Genomic DNA, 22,099 nt, shown 5'->3' with positions numbered 1-22,099 from the left:
TGCTATCCACATCTGCCACTGAGCATGCGGAAAAAACCTTCAATAGATTCTTTACTTAGGACTTTCAGTAGTATCATTCCGCTTCTCCAGGTTTTAGAAATAACCAATATATCCAAAAGATAGAAGGAAACTTGGAAAGGTGATGGGAGATACAGGTGGTTGGGTGGTAGACTAGCAAGCTAGGACCCCCAGGTAGGGAAGATCCGTGGTAGTTACCACACAAGTTAATCTAATTTATTAAAGCTCTCACCAACCAAGTTAAATGCAGAACAGCCACCCTGCACTGACAAAGAAGCTAGAGGTGTAAGTTGACATCTAAGAAGACAGACACAAATGTTTCTGAGCAGGAAGTCAGGGAGCCAAATCTAAAGCCAATAGATACAATGTGTTAACAGTTCAAGGCGAATTCAGTACACTGTAACAAAGATTGGTATGTTCAGTCCCTGAGCAAGGACATCCACCAGATAGTGTATATCATCTGAGGATGAGAATCAGCAATGTGAACTTTTCTCATAATAAAATATCAGTCTTTTCTCTGTGTCACTTAAAATGCTAAGAAAACATTAACTGAATTAAACTTGATTCAAATCTACTGCCTTTTGTTGGAAAAAAAATAAAAAGAGATTTGCCTATGATTTCTGAAAGGTTGAGAGAAGGCTTGCAGGTGAGATTACAAAGTATGAAGTTCTGAGATTTTGTTTTTGACGCAGCAAGTCTGACTTTTATAGCTTGTACGTTATTTAACAGATGGAGTGTTAAACAATGTTGCTCATTTCTCCAGGTAACGATTAATTTCTGCCTGTTTTGTTCACTGCTTGTATGACCAGTTCTTACAACGATGTCTGGTTCAAAGAAAGTGTTCAAAGATATTTTGTCTAATAAATGTATGGACAGAGTATGAAAAACCAACTATCTTTTTATGGTGACAAATATTGGTGGGAATAATTCAAATTTGACTATTTTAGAATAAGCTCTCGTGATTTTAGTATGTAACAGCTCATCATTCTTTTAGTGACAGGGATTTCTTCCTTTTTCTCTTTGGCCTCTTTTTTCTCACCATTTTGTTTCTGCATCACCAAAGGCTACATCTACGGGTCTAGTTTTTGGTTCTGGGACAATGTTACCCAGCCTTTCGATTTTCTACAGGTTTCACCAGTTCGTAACTAGTAAATATTGTTATTAAGCCTAACAGTGCTTTCGGAAGAGAACAAACCAGAAGCCCAGCCTGGGATACATTTTTCTAAGGTATGCACCTGCTGCGGCTTTTTAGCACCCCACCCCTGGGTCTGCGATCTGCATAGTGCGCTTTCGGCTGCAGGGAGGAAGTGCCGGTGGCGGGAAAGTTCAGGTCAAGTCCAATCAGGCACCTGGGAGTAAGTGGCTTGGGTGGGAGTAGTGGCCTTGGGCTCGGGTCAGCGCTGCAGGTCCCGCCCACCTCTCGTGGGCCTCAGCCCCAGACCGCTCCTCCACCCCCGGTCCCGCCCCCCGGCGCCCGCGCCCCGCCTCGGGGCCGCGGCTAAAACCCGGAGCCGCCGCGGCGCCCAAGGGACTGGAAGGACGCACTGAGCATGTGCAGAATAGCTCGGCGGCGGCAGCCTCGGCCCGAGTCAGGGCCCTGGTGCTGATGCGAACTGCCGGGTGGTTCTCAGTCCCAGCGTGCTCGGCTTCCCGGATTGGGGCAGCGGCACAGGAACCGTAGTCTCCTCGCAGCCCCCGGAGTCGGCGCGGCGGCACGCACCCGCGGCGGCCGCGTCGCCCTCCGGGCCCACGATGATGGCGGAGCAGGTGAAATGCGCCTCGGCGGGGGGCGGCTCCGGAGCAGGCTCGGGGCCGGTGGTGAACGCGGAGCTGGAGGTGAAGAAGCTGCAGGAGCTGGTGCGCAAACTGGAGAAGCAGAACGAGCAGCTGCGTAGCCGGGCGGCCACTGCGGCCGCCGCCCCGCACCTGCTGCTGCTACCGCCGCCGCCGCCCTCCGCGCCGCCCCCAGCCGGGGCCTGCAGCCCGTTGGGTCCACGGAGCCCCCCGGCCGCTGCGACCTCCACCACTGCCCCGGGGGGTCTAGGGCTGGGGCTGGCGCTGGGCGCCGGGGGCGCCAGCACTGGCGGCGGCTCCAGCCCGGCGTTCCCGGGAACCTACTGCCTACCCAGCCCTGCGCCCTCCCTGCTCTGCAGCCTGGCACAGCCTTCGGAGGCTCCCTTCGTCTACTTCAAGCCGGCGGCGGGCTTCTTTGGCCCGGGCAGCGGCAGCTCAGAGCCAGGGGGCGCGGGGACGCCACCGGGGGAAGCCTCCGTGCCGCCCTCGCCGCCCCCCACACTGCTGGACGAGGTGGAGCCGCTAGACCTGGAGAGCCTAGCAGCTTGGCGGGACGAGGACGACTACACCTGGTACTGACCACCTCGGCTCTATTCCCCAAGACCCGGGCCTCGGAGGTCCCGGAAACTGAGCGGAAGGGGGCATGGGAGGAGGAGGGGGGGAACCTGGCGGATGCCAATGACACCTCCTTCCCCTGCAGTCCGCGGGCCGAGTGACCTAGCAGGTGTCAAGCTGGGCTATGAAGCTTTTCACGAAGGCAGAAACCTGTTTTCTGATATCTCAGACTGGTCCATCGGGGGATGAACTGGTCTCCTCCATCTGCCTGTGTTCTGCTTTTTGCTGATTATTGAGTCCCAAGCTCCTCGTTAGGGTTAATAGCAAAATCCCTGTCATCTTGCCGCTCCATTCTAGTGTGTGTATAGTGGGGGATGGCTGCCAGACAGGTGGGAGTGGGTAGGGGTTGGCTTGTGTCTGCGACTGTTACTCTTATTTCCTTCCAAAAGAATGCTGGACAGGATTTGCTTACTGTCCCTCGTGGCATCGGAAGCCGCCTAGTGATGGATCTCTTCCTAGAGATTCCTTCTTGCAGTTAAGTTGTACAGACTGTGCCCTCTTTCGCTGCATTTTCATTGATGATGATTTTTTTTTTTTCTTAGACTGACTTGCTTTTTAAATCTGCTGATGTCACTGGCTTTTCCATCAGGAATAGTGTCAACAATGAAGGCTTTTTTGGGAACAGAGTGAACAGGTTGAAGACACTTTTTACCTAGGAACCAAGGAACTTTAAGAATTAAGCTGTAATAGAAGAAAATTGCTATTAGAGAAACTTCCTTTTATTTTTGGAAACTTTTATAGTTGGTTATTGGAAAACTTGAGACAGGCAACATTTATTCAGTTGAAATTTGGTTAGTGTGTTTATTTTCTGTGACCTAGTAATTTTTGGAGGAGGAAGTTATCAGATTCCATTATTAGGTGTTTTTCCTGATGCTCGTTCACAAATTGAGTCGTTCAATCACTTCACATCTTTTTCTTGGTTCTGTATGCTTTCCTTGGCCACTAGACATATAGTGGGATAAGGTGGAGCTTGGGTTCATGCCAGGAAGTTAATAGAGATCTCCTCTGTTTAACAGTGTCATGAAGAAGAATTGTGGTCTTTTTATCTGGCACCATTCATATTTCTCCGAACTGGATTTTCCTTACTTTGTGTTCCTGTTGCTTAATTGTACAGAAAGAAAACTAGAGAGAGAGAACCTTAGTGATTTTTCTCTTGGGAACCAGTGTTCCTTTTCATTTACACTTTCATGTAACAAAGCACTGTAAAATACATTAGCTAATGGGTTTGATTCAAGGATTAAAACATCTAGAGCTGTAATCAGCATGTTCATCATTCTCCTTAATACTTTTTGGCAGCTCTGCAGATAGCTTAAGTTGTAAAAATTAAACAACACTTCTTGGAACTTTTAAGCCGTTTTTTAGATTCTGCACTTTATTTTTGTTGCTATAATGCCCAGACTTTATTTATACTAATTGTCTGATTTTGGCACTAGAAAATGGTCTCTTGATGGTTCTTAGGTTTTCAATAATAACTGTAATCCCTTATCCCACTTTTAAATTATTTGAATAATTTAGTCCCTACTTTGCCTTTTTTGATGATGGTATACATAGAGAGTGAAAGAAGCCTGTTTGTATTTTTGGTGGCGATATAGGAGAATAATCACATACTTTAAAAATATTATCATGTTTCCAAACTTACATTTAGTAAGAGAATTTGATTAGTAACATATTTAGTTTAGAATATTATATCTAGGCTTTTATTTTTTGTTCAGATATCATTGAAATAACTTTAAAAAACTAGTGGGGTTAACATTCATTCTTCAGATGGTTTGAGACAAATATAAATTAAAGTAGGTTCTATGAATTTCAAGTAGTAGGTGAATAAATTCTTTGATGCTTTACAAATGTTTCTATAGTCATGATACACTATTTATAGATTATCTTCCTCAAAACAAACAGGAATAGATCACAGGTAGAAAAAGGATGGATAATTAAGGTATTGGGATGGGCTTAAAAAAATTTAAGGTTTCATCACAGTATTTTAAACATTAAGTGATTTTTGCATTGCAACATTTTGGTGTATTGACGAAAAAGTAATCAATGGGGTTTAATTTTTAAGGTTTAAGCCGCTGTTAATTCTTGCAGAGCACTGTAAAGTTCCTTTATTATTACAAATTTGTACATATTTCAGTTTATCCTGTGGTCTCACAATAGAGTGCTTTTCAATTGGATTCCCTGATATGTTTGCAGGTGGCAATTAAAAAAAATCCTCTGCATATTAAGAAACAATCAGAGAGGATATATAGTACCCTGTTACTTGAAATCTATTTTCAAGTCACAAGTAAAAGTTCATTTTCTTTTCTCCAATCTACTATCATGCCTCAGAATTAATCCTGTTAACATTCTGTAGATCCTTCAAGATAAAAAGATAATTATCCAAATCAGTATACAAATATATGCATACCAGTTTTTTACACTTATCTTTCATTTAACATCTATACATTTTTGTAAAAGTAGCTCCAACTCATAACAATTACATCATTGCTAAAGTAATAGTATTATGGAACAAGTTACTATTAGCTGTATCATCTAGTATTCATGCCTTTTTATGAAATCATTTAATGAAGTTAAACATTGGTATTTGATAATTTGTTTAGAATAGTACTTACTGCTAAAATGTCTTCAGGAAAGAGTTTACAAATGTATTGTCATTGAATAAGTATGTCTTTTCTAATAAAGCCTTACGATATACTTTTATTGACTACTTGGACAAAATTTGGCTTTAGAATTGTGTGTACATGGAATATTGTGAGTAATAGAACCAATTATTTCTCTTAACTTTTTTTTCTTAACCTTTAAGTAGTTATCTTCCAAAATATGTTTAAAGGTGGATGCTACATGCTCATAATCCCAGTGACTTGGATGGACTTGAGAGGCTGAGGCAGGAGGATTGCAAGTTGAAGGCTACTGTGGCAACTTATTAAGGCCTTATCTTAAAATAAAAAGGGCTGGGGATATAGCTCAGTTGTAGAGTACTCCTGGATTTAATTCTTAGTACTGTACACACACACACACACACACACACACACACACGTTTAAGGAGAAATGTATGTTCTATTTCATTTTGAAAAGCTTTGTAACAAAATTTTCATATTTAAATATTTATCTCAATTGAGTTTGAAGTGTTTACTTTTGCTTTAATACAACCTGCTTATCTTAGCACAGTGCTGCTTGAGTTAAATGTCACAGAAAACTAGACAAGAGTTCCAGAACTTTAATTCCTAAGTCCGCTTGCTATGACCCTGTAGTAAAAGTTCATGTCTTCCGGTACTGATTTCTCAGTTATTGTACTACTAATTTAATAGTTCTTTTCTTTAGATGATGGTTGGCTAGAATGTATAAAGGGAAATTCTGAGAGAAGCAAATAAGAAGCTTTTTTAAAAGGACTAAAATCTTGATGCATACATGGGACCTGGTTTGACTGGATGGAGTTTTTAATCTTTATGAAAGATATGTTAAAGATCTGTGTGTCTGCCTCAGTGTCACAGAATGAGAAATATTTGGTTACAAGCAAAGGAAATCAGATTGTTAGGAGGTGGCAATGTGAGCCATCAGCTACATGGTAGACCTTACTATGGCCTGTTGCAGCTCCCTTATTTCAGTGTTGAGGGACAGAAGCTGTAGCTGATGCGATTTACATGAGCTCTTCCAGCTGGTTACTGAAAGAGTTCAGACTGAAAATCAGGGTATGGACCCAGATTGACAAGTGTTTACACCATTGATATCCACCACTGTCCCCCAAACTAAGTTGTGACCTACTAGTGGGTCATTAGGTCAATTTGGTGTATTTACCAGCATTTAAAAAAAATGAAGTGGAGTGGAATAAAAAGTTATAATTCATTGCATCTTGCAGCACTCAACTTGTGTTGATTAAACATGTTTCAGTTTTACACATGTCCTGAGTTGTGATATGGTAAAAGTTAGAAACATACCCATTTACACTGTTGAAAAGCACAGTGGATTTGGAGAAATTAGTTAAAAACAAAACAAAATAAAACAAAAAAAGCCAGCTCTCTGAAGACAGTGTAGTGCCCTAGTAGAGGTCAAGCCTTTCACACCTCAGTCATTTTCTATGAAAAAATGCCAAGATGAAAATATGCTAGCCAATATAAAATACTGCCTTGTAAGGAGACTTTAGTTGGAGTGACAATTAGCAGAATATTGAGACTTCTGTGAAGGGGATGTGGCAGGAATTTTGCCCAACTGGAAGGCACAGGAGAAAAGTTGTTAATTATACTAGAGAAAATAGTGATATATACAAATTAATGGAAATTTGATGAATGAGATATTCATCTTCCATGTGTAACATTAAGACCCCAAACAGCTGGCAGAAATCATTGCCAGTTCTTCATCAAAGCTGTTAAACACCTTGTACTATACATATGGCACAGCTAAATTAGCCCACCTAAACTGTTTTTTGCATAATTGATTTTTAGTGAAAAGACCAGAGGGTGCTTCACTTTCTGACAATTCTAATTGAAAATGCACAATGTTAGGAACAAATGGACTTGATGGAAATATGAATATGTGTATTTTAAGTGAGTAACTTTGAAACCCTGTAATGAGACACTGAAATAGAAGTTTAGATCCTTCCCGTGGGATGAGACAGGGTGGAGGGAAAATTTTCTGTAGAACAGTTCAGCAACTAAAATTTGGACATCATGTGTCCTTTAAATAGCTAGTTGTGTTAGGTTTTTGTAGTGGCTACCTAGTTTGATCCCATCAGGAGCTAGGGAATCGGAATGTGTTTATGTGAACAAGACTGGTTGTGCTCATCAGTGCTGATATTTTAGCTTTCCTTAAAATAAAAGTTGGGGTGATTGAAGGCTTCTAAAACTGTTTGTTGAAAATTATCACAAATCACCTTTTAGTGTTAGGTCTACAAATACATATTTTGCTTTCTGTTCTATTGGTTTTATATTATTTGCAGAAGGATAACTTTAGAGCCAAACATATTTTTTTTTTTTGGGGGGGGGGGATAACTGAGGTTTCTGTTTTGTCTTTAATGGCAATTGTAATGCTTGGTTTGAAACATTCAGCATCATTAGGTAGGTTTACATTACAGTGTCACCACATATATCAAGTTGGGGGTCCAGAATGTGAAATGTGTGTAAAAGAAGGGGATTCTTTGAACAGCATAACACTTTTGACACTTTCTAGGCATGTGCTTTGGAAGTTACTGAAGAAAAGTTAAAGAAAATCACACTAATATTTCAAGTGATAGTTTTCTAATATGTGAAGAGTTCTGAAGTTTTCAAATATTGCTGGATTTCAACTCACCATCAATACTGTTAAGGAAACTGATGTTGCAAGAGTAGTTTGTAAGTCTTTAGGAGGTCTGTGCACTAGTAATGGCAAAATAGGATCTTAGAAATGTTACTGTTGGTAAAGACAACAAGTAATGTGATTTTTATGATCTTTTAGAAGGTTAGAATTGTTTAGGAAAGATACAGGAAATACAGGTTTTACATTGCTTCTCTAATCTTGGAGATATATTCTACTCAAGGAGTTTATAGCTACAGGATCTCTAACTTTCTGCATTTTTAAAATTATTTAAATCCTGTTCATAGTCTTGTCATAGAAATAGTAGGCTTCCATGGATATATTATTTGGAGACTCGAGTGTTGGTGATCACTTCTGTCTTCATGCCATACATTTGTGTGATGCTTCTTCAGTTTTATCAAAATGATACATGACATGATATGTAAGGTCAAACACCTTTAGCAAGGTTTGTTTCAGAAGGTAGCAGTCCAAGTTCCTGCCCTACTTCCAAGTCTTTCATACAGGTATCACTTCATCCTAATTTTGCTATTTGTTTAGAAATGAACAAAAGTATTTATCTTTAAAAAGTCATATACATCTGTAGAAATTGATGGAAAATGAAGACTACAGCTCTCTTTCCTTCTCCCTCTAACTGCCCTAGCCTTTCCCCCTCCTCATAATGTCTTTTATAGATTTTTTTTTAATCATAGAATGTCTGGATTACAATAATACCTGTTACTAGTTGACTCCTGTTAAACATATGCTGCATTTATTTTCTCAAATTCTTTTGTCTCCTCTCTCTTCTCTTTACTTTTGAAAATTCTTTGTCACAAATTATTTTCTCAAACATTCCAGTGGAACCATAAAATTCATCAGTAAAGTCATACGCATTTGTTAATCTCTTAAATGTGCTTTCAGAAATTTATTTTGTAGTGGTATCCCTTCTGAAACTCTTAGTCATGTTTCTTCCATCTTTAGTGTTTGCTCACTAGGCTGGGTGCCTAGTGCTGTTGTCATGGGAATTTCTTCAGTTTCTTGCATATGTTGGGTTCCCTATTTAAATCCTTTATCTTTACCTAAAATAAGTGAAATATGAAAGCTATTGGAATCTGAATAGCTTTCTGAGAAAGCGGACACACATGACAAGCATATTTTGAGATTCTGCATATTTGAAAATGTCTGCCCTTGCATAAATTTTGTAGTTGGGTTGGGTATGAAAATCTAAGTCAATCATTTTACTTTTGAAGGCATTTTTTTGGCAGTAATTTTTATTATGTTCTAGCTATTGAAGTCACTGTAATATGAATAGCTTTGTAACTTTTTCTTCAGCTTTGTTTATCCCTAGTATTCTAACGTCTTGATATACCTTGGTATGGGTCTTTCTGTTTTTTATACTGGACATTTGTAGGTGCTTTTGTTCTGGAATCCCATGACCTGCCTTTAACTCCGGGAATTTTCTTCCTTCTTCAACTTGATATTCCAAACTCATTTATTGACATTTTTGCTTCTGCTACATTAGTTTCATTTTCTAAGAATGAACAATCTATTTATTTTTAAATATTTGTATGTGTGTATGAATGCAATATTTTCTCTTAGATGATATCAGTTATAGTTGTGTTGGTATTTTCATTTGTCCCTTGTGTTTTTTTACTCCTGTGTTCTTTTTCTTGTTATTTTTTAACCTAAGCACTTTATATAATAGGAGTATTCCATATATTAGGTATCATTGGTTGTCTATTCATAACCGAAGGAGGTATTGAAGTTGATCTAAAGATACAGGTGGGTGGAGCTCATTGACTGGTACAGTTTATCAGTAATTGAGAGGGTAACTAGAAAAAAAATGTTGTAATATTTGAAACACAGAGGCAAGATGGTTGGTAGAAGATTCCTTGCAACAGAACGTATTTTCAGGAATCCTGTAGGATGCTGGAGATCATGGGCAGTGGTGCCTTAGACAGTAGTTTCAGGTGGTAACAGAGTGAAACTTGAGAATGAGCAGAGGCTCAGAGACATGCATTGTGTGGGTAATAGGGAGCAAAATTGATTAAGTCTAGAGATAAGGAAGTACCACAGTTGATTAATTAGTGGCTCATTTCTGTTAGGACTGTGGCTGCTGCTTCTCTCTCTTTGAACATATGGTAGATGGCAGCTCTGAGTCTCTCATCTTAAGAATACTGAGGGATGGGAATCAGTTCCCAGTCCTTGTGACCATTTTTTAAATGCTTTACTGAAGTATACTTGGTATATCAACTGCACATATTTAAAATGTACAACTTAACAGTCGTATGAATATATCCATGAAACCTTCACAGTGATCAAGATAGTGAACATACTTCAACACGTAAATTGACTGTGGCTCTTTGTATTCCTTCCTTCCTAATCCTATTTAACTCTAAGACTAGTTTGTGTTTTCTATCATTTTTATATTGATGAAATAATACAGCATGTATTCTTCATGGATTTGTTTTAGTCTGGTTTTAGAAGTTTTGTTCCATAAGTCAGTAGTTTTTTTTTTTCTTTTTCTTTTTCTTTTTTTTTTTTTGTGTGGGAGCTATTATATTGCCTGGATAGAAACATGGTTTGTTTATCACCCGTCTTTTTTTTTTTTTTTAAATATTTTTTAGTTATAGGTGGATGTAATATCTTTATTTTATTTTTATGTGCTGAGGATCGAACCCAATGCCTCACGCATGGTAGGCGAGCTCTCTACCTCTGAGCCACAACTCCAGCCCCAATCCACCCCATCTTTTGGTGGGCATTGGGTCGTTTTCAATTTTTGGTTGTTAGGAATAAAACTATTGTGCATATTTATGTATAAGTCTAAATTTCTCTTGGGTAAATAAATACTTAATGACTCAAGTGGCTGGAGCAGAGAGTGAATGTGTGTTAACTTTTTAACATGCTGCCAAACTCTTTTCCAAAGTGGTTATACCATTTTACATTTCTACCAGCAGTAGAAATTTCAACTGTACCATGTGTTCCTCAGAACTTACTATGGCCGGTCTTTTTAATATTAACCATTCTAAGAGGTGTGTAGTAATATCTTATTATGGTTTTAGTTTGCATTTCTCAAATGATTAGCATGTTTTCATATCCTGTTTACTACCAACAGATCTTCTTTGGTGAAACACAGTCAAATCTTTTGCCTTTGATTAAAATTGAGTATTGAATTTGCAGATTTTCTTACATATGCTACATACATGTTCTTCATCAGACACATGATTTGCAATTTTTTTCTTCCCAGTTTGATTTGTCTTTCATTCTCTTAGTGTTTTTCAGAAAGCAAAGTTTTCATTTTTTTACAAGTCCAATTGATAATTTTTTTTTCTTTTATGGATCATGCTTTCAGTGTTAGAATTGTATCTAAAAAATGTTGGTTGGCAAAGCCCACCATGCATGGTTTGCCCACCTATGGTTTCTAACAAAAGTGTTTTACAATTTCAAATTTTACATTTTTGACTCATCTATTTTGAGTTAATTGGATGTTGTGTGAAGTATGGATCAGTTTCCTTTAAACTTTTTTTTTTTAATATGGCCATTCATTATCCATTGTGTTCCAGCACTATTTGTTCAAAATGCTGTCCTTTCTTCTTTGAATTCTCTTTGTACTGTGTTAAAATTCAGTTTTCTATTTATGTCTATCTCTGAATTTTATTCTTTCCCCATTGATCTCTTTATCTTTGTCATACTAATCTGTACTTACGTAGCTTGGTCATAAGACTCAATTACTGACAGCTTTCCAACTTTGTTTTTAAACAGTTTGACCATCCTAGGATTTTTTGCCTTTCGTGTAAATTTTAGGATCAGCTTCTACATAAAAAAAAAAAAAAAAAAAAAAAAAAAAATTAAAATCCTGCTTAGATTTTCATTAGAATTTAATTATATAGATCGATTTAAGGGGAAGAGACACCTGAATGGTATTTAGACTCTCACTCTTAAATTTGGTATATCTGGTTTAACATTTCAAGCATCAGTATAACTTACCATATTAACTAAAATGGAAAAATCATTATAATCTCAGTATTTAGCCAAGAAAAAAACATTTGCATCCATTCTTAATAACAATTCCCAATGAATTGCAGAACAGAAGAAGATGTCCTTAGTCAGATTAAAGGCCCCATTTAAAAAAAAAAAATCAGCATACTAGATAGTGATAGTAGAACAAAGTAAGGATATCAGCTTTCTTCTACTGGGCACTGAGATTCTATCCAGTGCAGTCAGACAACAGATAAAACATTGAGATTGGAAAGAAAAGCAAACCTGGCTTTATTCACAGATGGCTTAACCATGTTAAAAAAATCTGGAGGAATCTACCAAAAACCTTTTGTAGATTTAACGAGGAAAATTTTGCCCACAAGCACATCAAATGATTTCCCCTCAGATTTTCTTAGCTGGGATTGTACCCAGGACTGGGGCCTGAACTAGTCACTAGGCCAAGGGCAATAGTGAATTACCGTGATTGGCTTAGATTGCTTATTAGATATTCAGATTCTTTGACTCTACTCCAGGTTTACTGAATCAGAAACCTGGGGGCAGGGTATGGCCCAGAGATTTATGTTTGAAGTATCAAAGTAGATTGAGAACAACTAGCCTGCACTGACTTTTGTTCGAACTAAGGTGGGGTACCCAGTACTGGACAAGTTGGGAGTCCATTAGTGAGGAAGGGTAGCAGGAGTTATAACCTACCTATGTCATACTAGGGCTGTGGTGGAGCGCAGGAATATGAATTTGTAGCTAATTTGTGTACTCTTAATGGAGGTAGGACTGTAGACCATACTATAAGGAAAATAATACATTGCAATTACCCTTTACTAGATTAAAAGAGAGATATTTTAGAATCTTCACCTGTCAGCAAACTATGTCCTTGGAGGAAATCAAGTCTGTTGCCTGTTTTGTATGGCTGGAAATATAGATTTTTGCATTTTAAAATAATGGAGAAAATTTTAAAAATGTAGAATGTGAAAATGATGGGAAGTTTATCTTTATCTGTAAGTGAAGTTTATAGGGACTCAGCCATGTTTATTAGTTTACATATGGTCTAGGATGCTTTTGTGCTGGGATGGCAGAGTTGAATAATCTAAAAGGTAGAAGTTCTGTACAGAGTAGTAAAAGTATTAAAGTACATAATTTCAAGAATAAGTGCTCATTAGAATTGTAATTACTTTGAGGGAGTATTACTTTTAAGAGATTTATAATTAGAATAAACTTAAGTTTAGCAAGGTCCATTACTAGAGCCAGCAATTGCAGGGAAGTAACTTTCTCCTCTTGTTTTTTTTAATAACTGCTGGTTATTTAAACTTTTTAATTTAACCTATCACTAAAAATATAAGTTTACCTTAGCATAGTTATGTCAATGAGAGAAAACCTTTATTGTAACTTGTAGTACCTCTGGATAGTATTAAAAATAATACTATCTGTTACTGTGTAATGGTGTAGATGCTGAAAATGAATTTTGCCCAAAACTTTTAAAGGTATTTCTTTGGTTTTAATGAAGTAGTACATATCAAGTTTAGTGTAGATTTGAGGTGACAGAAATATTTAGAGTTCAGAGAATTAACCATCTTGTGTTTGGACTTTTATTATTTTTTAAAAACATAACCAAAGTTTGCCTTGTGGCCCATGCCATGTTTACATCCATTAGCCCAGTTTTACATACAATTCTGCTTCAGGAGAATTAGACAACGTTCATTTCTAAATGTGTAAAATGATACTGTAAGATCCTCATGGTGCCTGTTCAGTACCCCAAACCCTGATCTCCTACTCTGTGAAACACAGTTAAGGGGAAAATTGCTAGATCTATTTTTGAAATAGTACTCACCAGGCTTTGGAGAGAGTCATTTCTATTTGGGGATATTTGCTTGTTAAAAATGAGTTTTGGTATTGGAAGTATTCAAATGTGAGTTGTGTTCCTACGGAAACTGTTGAATACCTGTTGTTTTCCCCAGAAGAGAGGCACTCTCTGTATACCTGTATCATACCTATAATGTAGATTTCTTTTTTTAAGGTTATACGTTGGCTCTTCAAAGACATTCACCTCATCAGAGAAATCCCTGAATCCTTTGCAGTGGTGTAGACACGTCCTAGATAACCCGACTCCTGAGATGGAAGCAGCCAGACGTTCCCTGTGCTTTAGACTGGAGCAAGGTATTGTGAACGTGTGCATTTGCATTCTCCAACTCTTGCCATTCTGAGCTCTGCTTTTGTTGCTGGTTTTGGAATAGACACTTGAGTTGAGTAAAAACTCACCCTGTGGTGCAGGTATTGCATGCAGTTCCCTTCACCAGGATCACACATCAGGGTTTCTCACTATAGGCTCTAGTTTTGTGCTATTTTTAGCTTGTTTTAGTTTGTATTGTAACATATGAACACATGTTTTTTCCTTCAGTTTTTTTCTTTCTCTTTGCAAATATGCCAATAAGTGAACTGGGTCAGTCTTCATTACATAATTTTATGGCTGAATTTTAAGATAGAAAACTGGGATTCTGTTGGGGTCTGAGTATGGAACTTACTGAATTACTTCATTGTTTAGTTGGATGTGTAACTGGAAGTCCTAACCTTCGTAAACTAGGAAAAATCTTTGTGTATAACATTAGTTAACTTGTGGAGCCCAGAAGAGAAAAAGAAAATGATAACTGTAAAGGGAAAAAACAGCTTAAGGAATGAGTATTACTCGGCTCCTTATGATTTTGATATAGTCAACCACTTAAAGTTGTGATTGTAAGCTTTTTAGTTTGTCTTTCAACTTCCCCTATGTGTTTCATCATCTAGGAACACTGTTTCTATTCTGTGGAACACTGTTTCTATTCCATGGACCACCTGTATCCAAATCATAGGGAGCTTGAAAGTACAGGTTCCATCCCTCCAGATTAAAGAATAAGTATCCTAGGGTACTCTTAGGTACACCTAAGTTTGGGAATACTGTCTCTTCAAGGAAAATGGATGTTTATGAACTATTTGAACATGAAACAAAGTGTAGCTAACATTTCTTGAGCTCTTAATTCTGTGATAGTACCTTAAGTTCTTGACTTTCTTCATTCAGTCTAACCATGCTCACCTGAAGTGTAATAGGTACTGTGGTCATTTTTAGAGGTGAGTGAAGTTTAGAGACATTCAGAGAATTGCAAGACCAGTGCGACAGTCGGAGTCTGACACCAGAAACTCTGTCCTTAACCATTATGCTCTCCTGCTGGATTGGCACAGTTGTAAGTCAATATAAGTAGATCTCTTAAACATTTGGAGGACATGTTTGAAGATTGAAGAGCATGTTTTATTGAATTTTAACAAAATGAAATAATAACAGTCGAAGAGTGGCGGAGGAACAAAGGTGTGCTAGGGTTAAACCTTTGGCCCCAGATGCTTATCTCTTAGAGCAACCATCTCACTGTCAGGATACCCTAGATTTGATTCTATTCCCACTTACCTCAAATGCTAAGCAAAATTTTAAATTCCACTTGACTTTTCAAGAGTCCCGTAGACCTGGCTCTAAGGCTTCTTACTCAAGCAGCCCTTGATTCATGAACTTAGCATATTCACACATTTATATATGAATTTGGCTTAATAATTTGAAGCAATAGTTAAATGAAATTCAGAATTATAGTCATTTAGCCTACGGATCAGTAAGCTTTTTTTCTGGAAGGATTCAGACTGTAAATATCTTAGGTTTTGCAGACACACAGTCTCTATTATGACTGTTCAACTTGGTTATCACCAGAAAGCAGCCATGGGTATAAGCATTGATGAGCAAGCCTGTGTTCTAATAAAATCTTTTTTTTTTTAAATACCTGAATTTGATAAATTTATATATATATATATGCCGCAGTCTTGGCTGGGCACAAAATCACGAGCCACTCACAGCTTTGTAGATTCAAACAGCAATTCTTTATTCCCGAACTCACACCGGCCTCTACACACACGTTCTGGGGAAAATCCAAGTTCTGCCACACAATTCACGTCCCAAATACTTTCTCAATTCCAGGAGAACTCAACGGAAACTCAGGCAGCAGGATACGCCCTATTCCCAGCAGCAATAATCTTAAACCTGGAACTGCCTTAAATCCAGATTGTCCTAAACTGGGAACAACCTAAACCCAAATTATCCTAAACCGGGTTACTTCCTAAAACCTGCAGGATACACCCTAAACCTGGATCCACCCTCGTCCTTGAGCAGGGTCACCTTTCTCAAACACACATGCAATGTCACAGCGAATAAGATACCTTCCCCCCATAAGTGTAAAAGTCTTCTTGGCTGATAAGTATTAGAAAAACAGCATCAGGCTGGATTTGGGCTACCCCAGGCCAGTTTGGCAACCCCTAATTTAGTTTATTTGCATACATGGTTGATTTTGAAAAAGTAGAGGAGAGGCTTTTGTTAAGTTTAATGTAAATAATAGTAAATGATAAGTGCTTTTGATATTTTAGACTACATGCTGATTATCCAATTTTCCTTTTGTCAGCAAGGAGCTAAAGCAGAATGGACATGCTGTGGTTTTATGCATGATTTATTTAAATTTCAGATTAAAGAGTTTTGAGAGCTAGTTTTTTGAAACCAAAATTAGTCCTTTACTAAATTTGTATAAATATAGAACCTCTTTTGCTATCAGACTAAATGCTTTTCTTCAAATATTCAGAATCCTATGATTAGCCAAGAAATAATAGGCTAACATAAGTTTACTGTATGAAAAGCCTTTTTTTTTAAAAAAACAAACTTAGATTATATAAAATAATGACTGCAGTTTATAAAATATTAGTCTTATGAGTATATAAGAAAAGTAGAAGCCTCCTGCCCCCATCCCCCCATACCTGTTTTATTTCCCAGCTATTGGTTTTGATTTTCTGTTTACCTCTTCTAAATTAATTCTAATGTTGGATGGCTATTAGTGGAAATTCTCAATTTTAAGCATCAACCACTGGTTTTTGACTTGTGAAGGTTTAATCCTTTTAACATCATCCTTTTACATTATCTCTGCACATCTTCCTGATGTAGCTGTTTACTATTTTTAGAATACATGAATATTTATGATAGAAGCATTCATGTCGTTCAATATTTTTTGATACTTTGTTTTTCCTCTTTTTTTTTTAAGGTTATTAGAAAAAGACACTTTTTTTCCCCCCTTGGATCTCTTCTCATTAATTTATTGCCAGTCTCTCCAGACAGACCATGTAGATCCAAGGGCTCAGTTTTGTTGCTGCTCCTTCTGTGTCTTCTGTTGTCTTTTTCTCTTGGGAATGGTCTCTTGCTTCCCAACAGCTGTTGTGGGGTGGAGTGTCCTTTTGCTTTTTCCTGGAATTCACCTGACCCCTTCATAGTGCGGTGTCCCCTGATTCTTAGATACAAAGATGTCCTTTTCTTTATATTCCCTTCTCCTAGTGGAATGCATTCTTTGCATGCTCTTTGTGGGAAGTAGGAAGGGAAAGAAAATATGTGGGAGGTGAGCTTTGAGCACCTTGTCTGTCTGAAAATGTTTTTATTTCCTCCTCACCCTTACACCTGATTGTTCTTTGGGATAGGCTTAGATTTCTTCGTTAAAAAGCCACTTTCTACAGAATTTACAAAGTAATATTCCATTTTTTTTTTTTTTTTTTTTTTAGTTTCAGGATTGTCATTGGAGTCAGTCCAGTGCCATTCTTGTTTGTGATTCTTTGTAATCTTTCTACCTAAATCAAGATGAGTGTTTTAGAATCTTGTCTTTATTCCTGGTATTTTGAAATGATAAATTTCTTTCACTTTCTCTTTTTGTTAGGCATTTAGTGTTACTTTCAACTTGGAAACATTATTACCTTGTTTCTTTATAAGACCCCCGCCTGTGCTACTCTGTTTTCTCTATTCTTTCTAGATATTTCTGTTGGTCAGATATTAAATTTCCTGGATCGATCTCCATGTTTTTTATATTTTTCTCTCTTGCTTTCTGTTGTTGATTTTGTTTGATGTCCTACTTTCTTGGACATTATAATAACTTATTATCTGAGCTTTTGCTGCATGTTTATTAGCTACCTTCTTTGTGCCGGGTGCCATTGTAGGTAATGGGGATATAACAGTGAACAGCACAGATGTTATGTCCTGCCCTCACTTCTAGTATGCAGGTTTTCACTTAGTCTTCCTGTTATTTTATTAGGTTTTTTTTTTTGAAAGGTATGCTTATTTGTGTTTTATTAATTAGAAAAAGACACTTAAAAAAAATCTAATGGCTTTCTGTTTCAGTTCATTCAGGTACATAAACCTGTCTTTGTTATAAGAAAGGACGGTTGCTTGGGCAGGGGATGGAGCTGGAGGATTTAAGTATTTTCCTATAGATTATTCAGTCTTCCTGATTTTTTTTTGCTTCACCATAGAACTCATTACCTTCTGTGGTACCTTGCATCTGTATTGGTTTCCCTCACTGTTGGCCCTTAGAGAATGCTAAAGCCCACATCTCTAACTTAATGTTTATTTTTTTCCTCTAAGGTATTGTGACCCTCCTTAATCTGATATTGTCTTCTCTCCTATTCAGTTTTCCTTGTGGATATAAGACTTGGCATTAAGTGTCACTGTAGTGTGGTTTCAGAAGAGAACAGGGAGAAATTTGTATTTAGTCTTTCATATTGAAGAATTATTAGCTTCCAATTAAGAGAGTTCTTTGTCGATGATAGTTAATCAATAGAAATAACACTTAGGCTCAGTGGTGAATTTCTGTAATCCTCGCTACTTGCAGGGCTGAGGCGGGAGTATTGCAAGTTTGAGACCAGCCCAGGAAACACGGTGAAACTGTTTTTTGTTTGTTTGTTTGTTTAAAGATATACTACATAAATAAGAAATTATGATTTTAACTTTATTCATAATATAGTATAAATACTTAGTTGGAATAATGTGAGTATTCCATATTTTAGAAGTTTCAATAATTCTCTAACAAGCATTTTCTTCTTTTAGACTTGCAGTAATCTCTGGCACAATCAGCAATTTCAAATAAGAGGTATTACTGATCATTTTTTTTTTTTTTTTTTTGGAGACTAGGGTGGTTTTTCTTCATTTGAATACAGATTGCCCAAGGGCAGGGACACTTTGTGGATCACCAGCTCCATAACACCTAGAAGGGATCCTGACCCACAGACACTGTTGCTAAAGTAAATGAATGTGTAGTTCTTTTACAATTAACCACTGTTTTAATTTCAGTTTCGATTTTGAGTATTGTAAGATGGTGGTGGTGGTGGGGGGTGGTTCTTGCAACATTTCCTTACTTGCCATCTCTTAGCTTTAGAGGAAAGCCTAGACTGTTCACTAAGAAATCCACTGCCACAACTAGGAGCCATTAGATGGGGAAGAAGGGACACTTATCCTGTTTTGATTCTCTTTCCCCAGTCCTCTGCCTGTCTCTTAGGCTTTTTACTCTCATCAGCATATAGGAGTGAAAAGCATAAAGTTTTATCTTTTTTAATTTTAACATTTTTATTGGTACATTATAATTATACATAATAGCAGGTGATGCCATATTTGTACATGCACAAAACATAATTTGATCAGTCTTATTCCCAAGTACTTTCCCTTCTCTTCTTCCTAACCTTTTCCAATTTTCTTTTTATTATTTTAATTAGTTGACGATAGTTATATATTCAGGGTTGATTGTGGTGTATTCCTACATGGACACAGCATGATCTGGTAGTTTTTATTCCCTCTTATTTCCCCATGCCTTCCTTCCTCTCCATCCCCTTCCTCAACCCTATTGATCTTCCTAGAAGAGAGTATTTAAAAAGGTTCTTACCACAAAGAAATGGTAAAGGTTTGAGGTGATGGATATGCTAAATCTCAATCTGATCTTTTTACAGTGTATATAGGTGTGTCAAAACATCACACTCTACCCTTTAATATGTATAATTATTGTGCCAATTAAAAAACAAACTTCTTTTTTTTTTGCTCTTTAATGTTGGTAGGGATCTTCAGATAAGATGGCGATTATTAGAAAACAAAGATTTTAGATATTTGGTTCTTACTTTTGACCCTGATGTTTTTGAAAAGAAAATTACTCAAAAATTCAAAGGTTAATTCTTTTTTTTTTTTTTTGGGGGGATTTCTTTTGTAATTTTTTTTCTTTTTTTTATTGGTTGTTCACAACATTACAAAGCTCTTGACATATCATATTTCATACATTAGATTGAAGTGGGTTATGAACCCCCAAATTTACCCCAAATGCATATTGCAGAATAATTGTTGTATTCTGCTACCTTTCCTATCCCCTACTATCCCCCCTCCCCTCCCCTCCCATCTTCTCTCTCTACCCCATCTACTGTAATTCATTTCTCTGCTTGTTTATTTTCCCATTCCCCTCACAACCTCTTATATGTAATTTTGTATAGCAATGAGGGTCTCCCGTCATTTCCATGCAATTTCCCTTTTCTCTCTCTTTCCCTCCCATCTCATGTCTCTGTTTAATGTTAATCTTTTCTTCCTGCTCTTCCTCCCTGCTCTGTTCATAGTTGCTCTCATTATATCAAAGAAGACATTTGGTATTTGTTTTTTAGGGATTGGCTAGCTTCACTAAGCATAATCTCCTCTAGTGCCATCCATTTCCCTGCAAATTCTATGATTTCGTCATTTTTTATTGCTGCATAGTACTCCATTGTGTATAGATGCCACATTTTTTTTATCCATTCATCTATTGAAGGGCATCTGGGTTGGTTCCACAGTCTAGCTATTGTGAATTGTACTGCTATGAACATCGATGTGGCAGTATCCCTGTAGCATGCTCTTTTAAGGTCTTCAGGGAATAGTCCGAGAAGGGCAATAGCAGGGTCAAATGGTGGTTCCATTCCCAGCTTTCCCAGGAATCTCCATACTGCTTTCCAAATTGGCCGCACCAATTTGCAGTCCCAGCAGCAATGTACAAGTGTACCCTTTTCTCCACATCCTCACCGGCACTTGTTGTTGTTTGACTTCATAGTGGCTGCCAATCTTACTGGAGTGAGATGGTATCTTAGGGTGGTTTTGATTTGTGTTTCTCTGACTACTAGAGATGGTGAGCATTTTTTCATGTACTTGTTGATTGATTGTATGTCCTCCTCTGAGAAGTGTCTGTTCAGGTCCTTGGCCCATTTGTTGATTGGGTTATTTGTTATCTTATTGTCTAATTTTTTGAGTTCTTTGTATACTCTGGATATTAGGGCTCTATCTGAAGTGTGAGGAGTAAAAATCTGTTCCCAGGATGTAGGCTCCCTATTTACCTCTCTTATTGTTTCTCTTGCTGAGAAAAAAACTTTTTAGTTTAAGTAAGTCCCATTTGTTGATTCTTGTTATTAACTCTTGTGCTATGGGTGTCCTATTAAGGAATTTGGAGCCCGACCCCACAATATGTAGATCGTAGCCAACTTTTTCTTCTATCAGACGCAGAGTCTCTGATTTGATATCAAGCTTCTTGATCCATTTTGAGTTAACTTTTGTGCATGGCGAGAGAAAGGGATTCAGTTTCATTTTGTTGCATATGGATTTCCAGTTTTCCCAACACCATTTGTTGAAGATGCTATCCTTCCTCCATTGCATGCTTTTAGCTCATTTATCAAATATAAGATAGTTGTAACTTTGTGGATTAGTCTCTGTGTCCTCTATTCTATACCATTGGTCCACCCGCCTGCTTTGGTACCAGTACCATGCTGTTTTTGTCACTATTGCTCTGTAATATAGTTTGAAATCTGGTATCGCTATACCGCCTGATTCACACTTCCTGTTTAGAATTGCTTTTGCTATTCTGGGTCTTTTATTTTCCATATGAATTTCATGATTGCTTTATCTATTTCTACAAGAAATGCCGTTGGGATTTTGATTGGCATTGCATTAAACCTATAGAGAACTTTTGGTAATATCGCCATTTTGATGATGTTAGTTCTGCCTATCCATGAACAGGGTATATTTTTCCATCTTCTAAGATCTTCTTCTACTTCTCTCTTTAGGGTTCTGTAGTTTTCATTGTATAAATCTTTCACCTCTTTTGTTAGGTTGATTCCCAAGTATTTTATTTTTTTTGAGGACATTGTGAATGGAGTGTTTTTCCTCATTTCTGTTTCAGAAGTTTTGTCGCTGATATACAGATATGCCTTTGATTTATGCGTGTTGATTTTATATCCTGCCACTTTGCTGAATTCATTTATTAGTTCTAGTAGTTTCTTTGTAGATCCTTTTGGGTCTTCTAGGTATAGAATCATGTCATCCGCAAATAGTGATAATTTAAGTTCTTCTTTTTCTATTTTTATGTCTTTAATTTCTTTTGTCTGTCTAATTGCTCTGGCTAGTATTTCAAGGACTAAATTAAATAGAAGTGGTGAGAGAGGGCATCCCTGTCTTGTTCCAGATTTTAGAGGGAATGCCTTCAACTTTTGTCCATTCAGAATGATGCTAGCCTGAGGCTTAGCCTAGATAGCTTTTACAATGTCAAGGTAAGTTCCTGTTATC

At 37.5% G+C, this 22,099-nt stretch overlaps 1 protein-coding gene across 1 annotated transcript in view; it reads left to right on the top strand.

Moving 5' to 3' along the window:
* The first annotated feature begins 1,562 nt into the window (after nucleotides 1-1,562).
* The window catches only part of SLAIN1 (SLAIN motif family member 1), a 63,586-nt gene continuing 43,049 nt past the window's right edge, over nucleotides 1,563-22,099 (top strand). Inside the window, exons 1-2 of the mRNA XM_081302734.1 lie at nucleotides 1,563-2,384; nucleotides 13,694-13,833. Coding sequence (XP_081158860.1) covers nucleotides 1,771-2,384; nucleotides 13,694-13,833 — 754 coding nt within the window. The 5' untranslated portion in view covers nucleotides 1,563-1,770. The remainder of the gene's footprint in view (nucleotides 2,385-13,693; nucleotides 13,834-22,099) is intronic.

The sequence above is a fragment of the Spermophilus citellus genome, assembly GCF_964194105.1.
Source record: "Spermophilus citellus genome assembly, chromosome: 1".
Lineage (NCBI taxonomy): Eukaryota > Metazoa > Chordata > Mammalia > Rodentia > Sciuridae > Spermophilus > Spermophilus citellus.
This window is presented reverse-complemented; position numbering and strand designations above follow the sequence as displayed.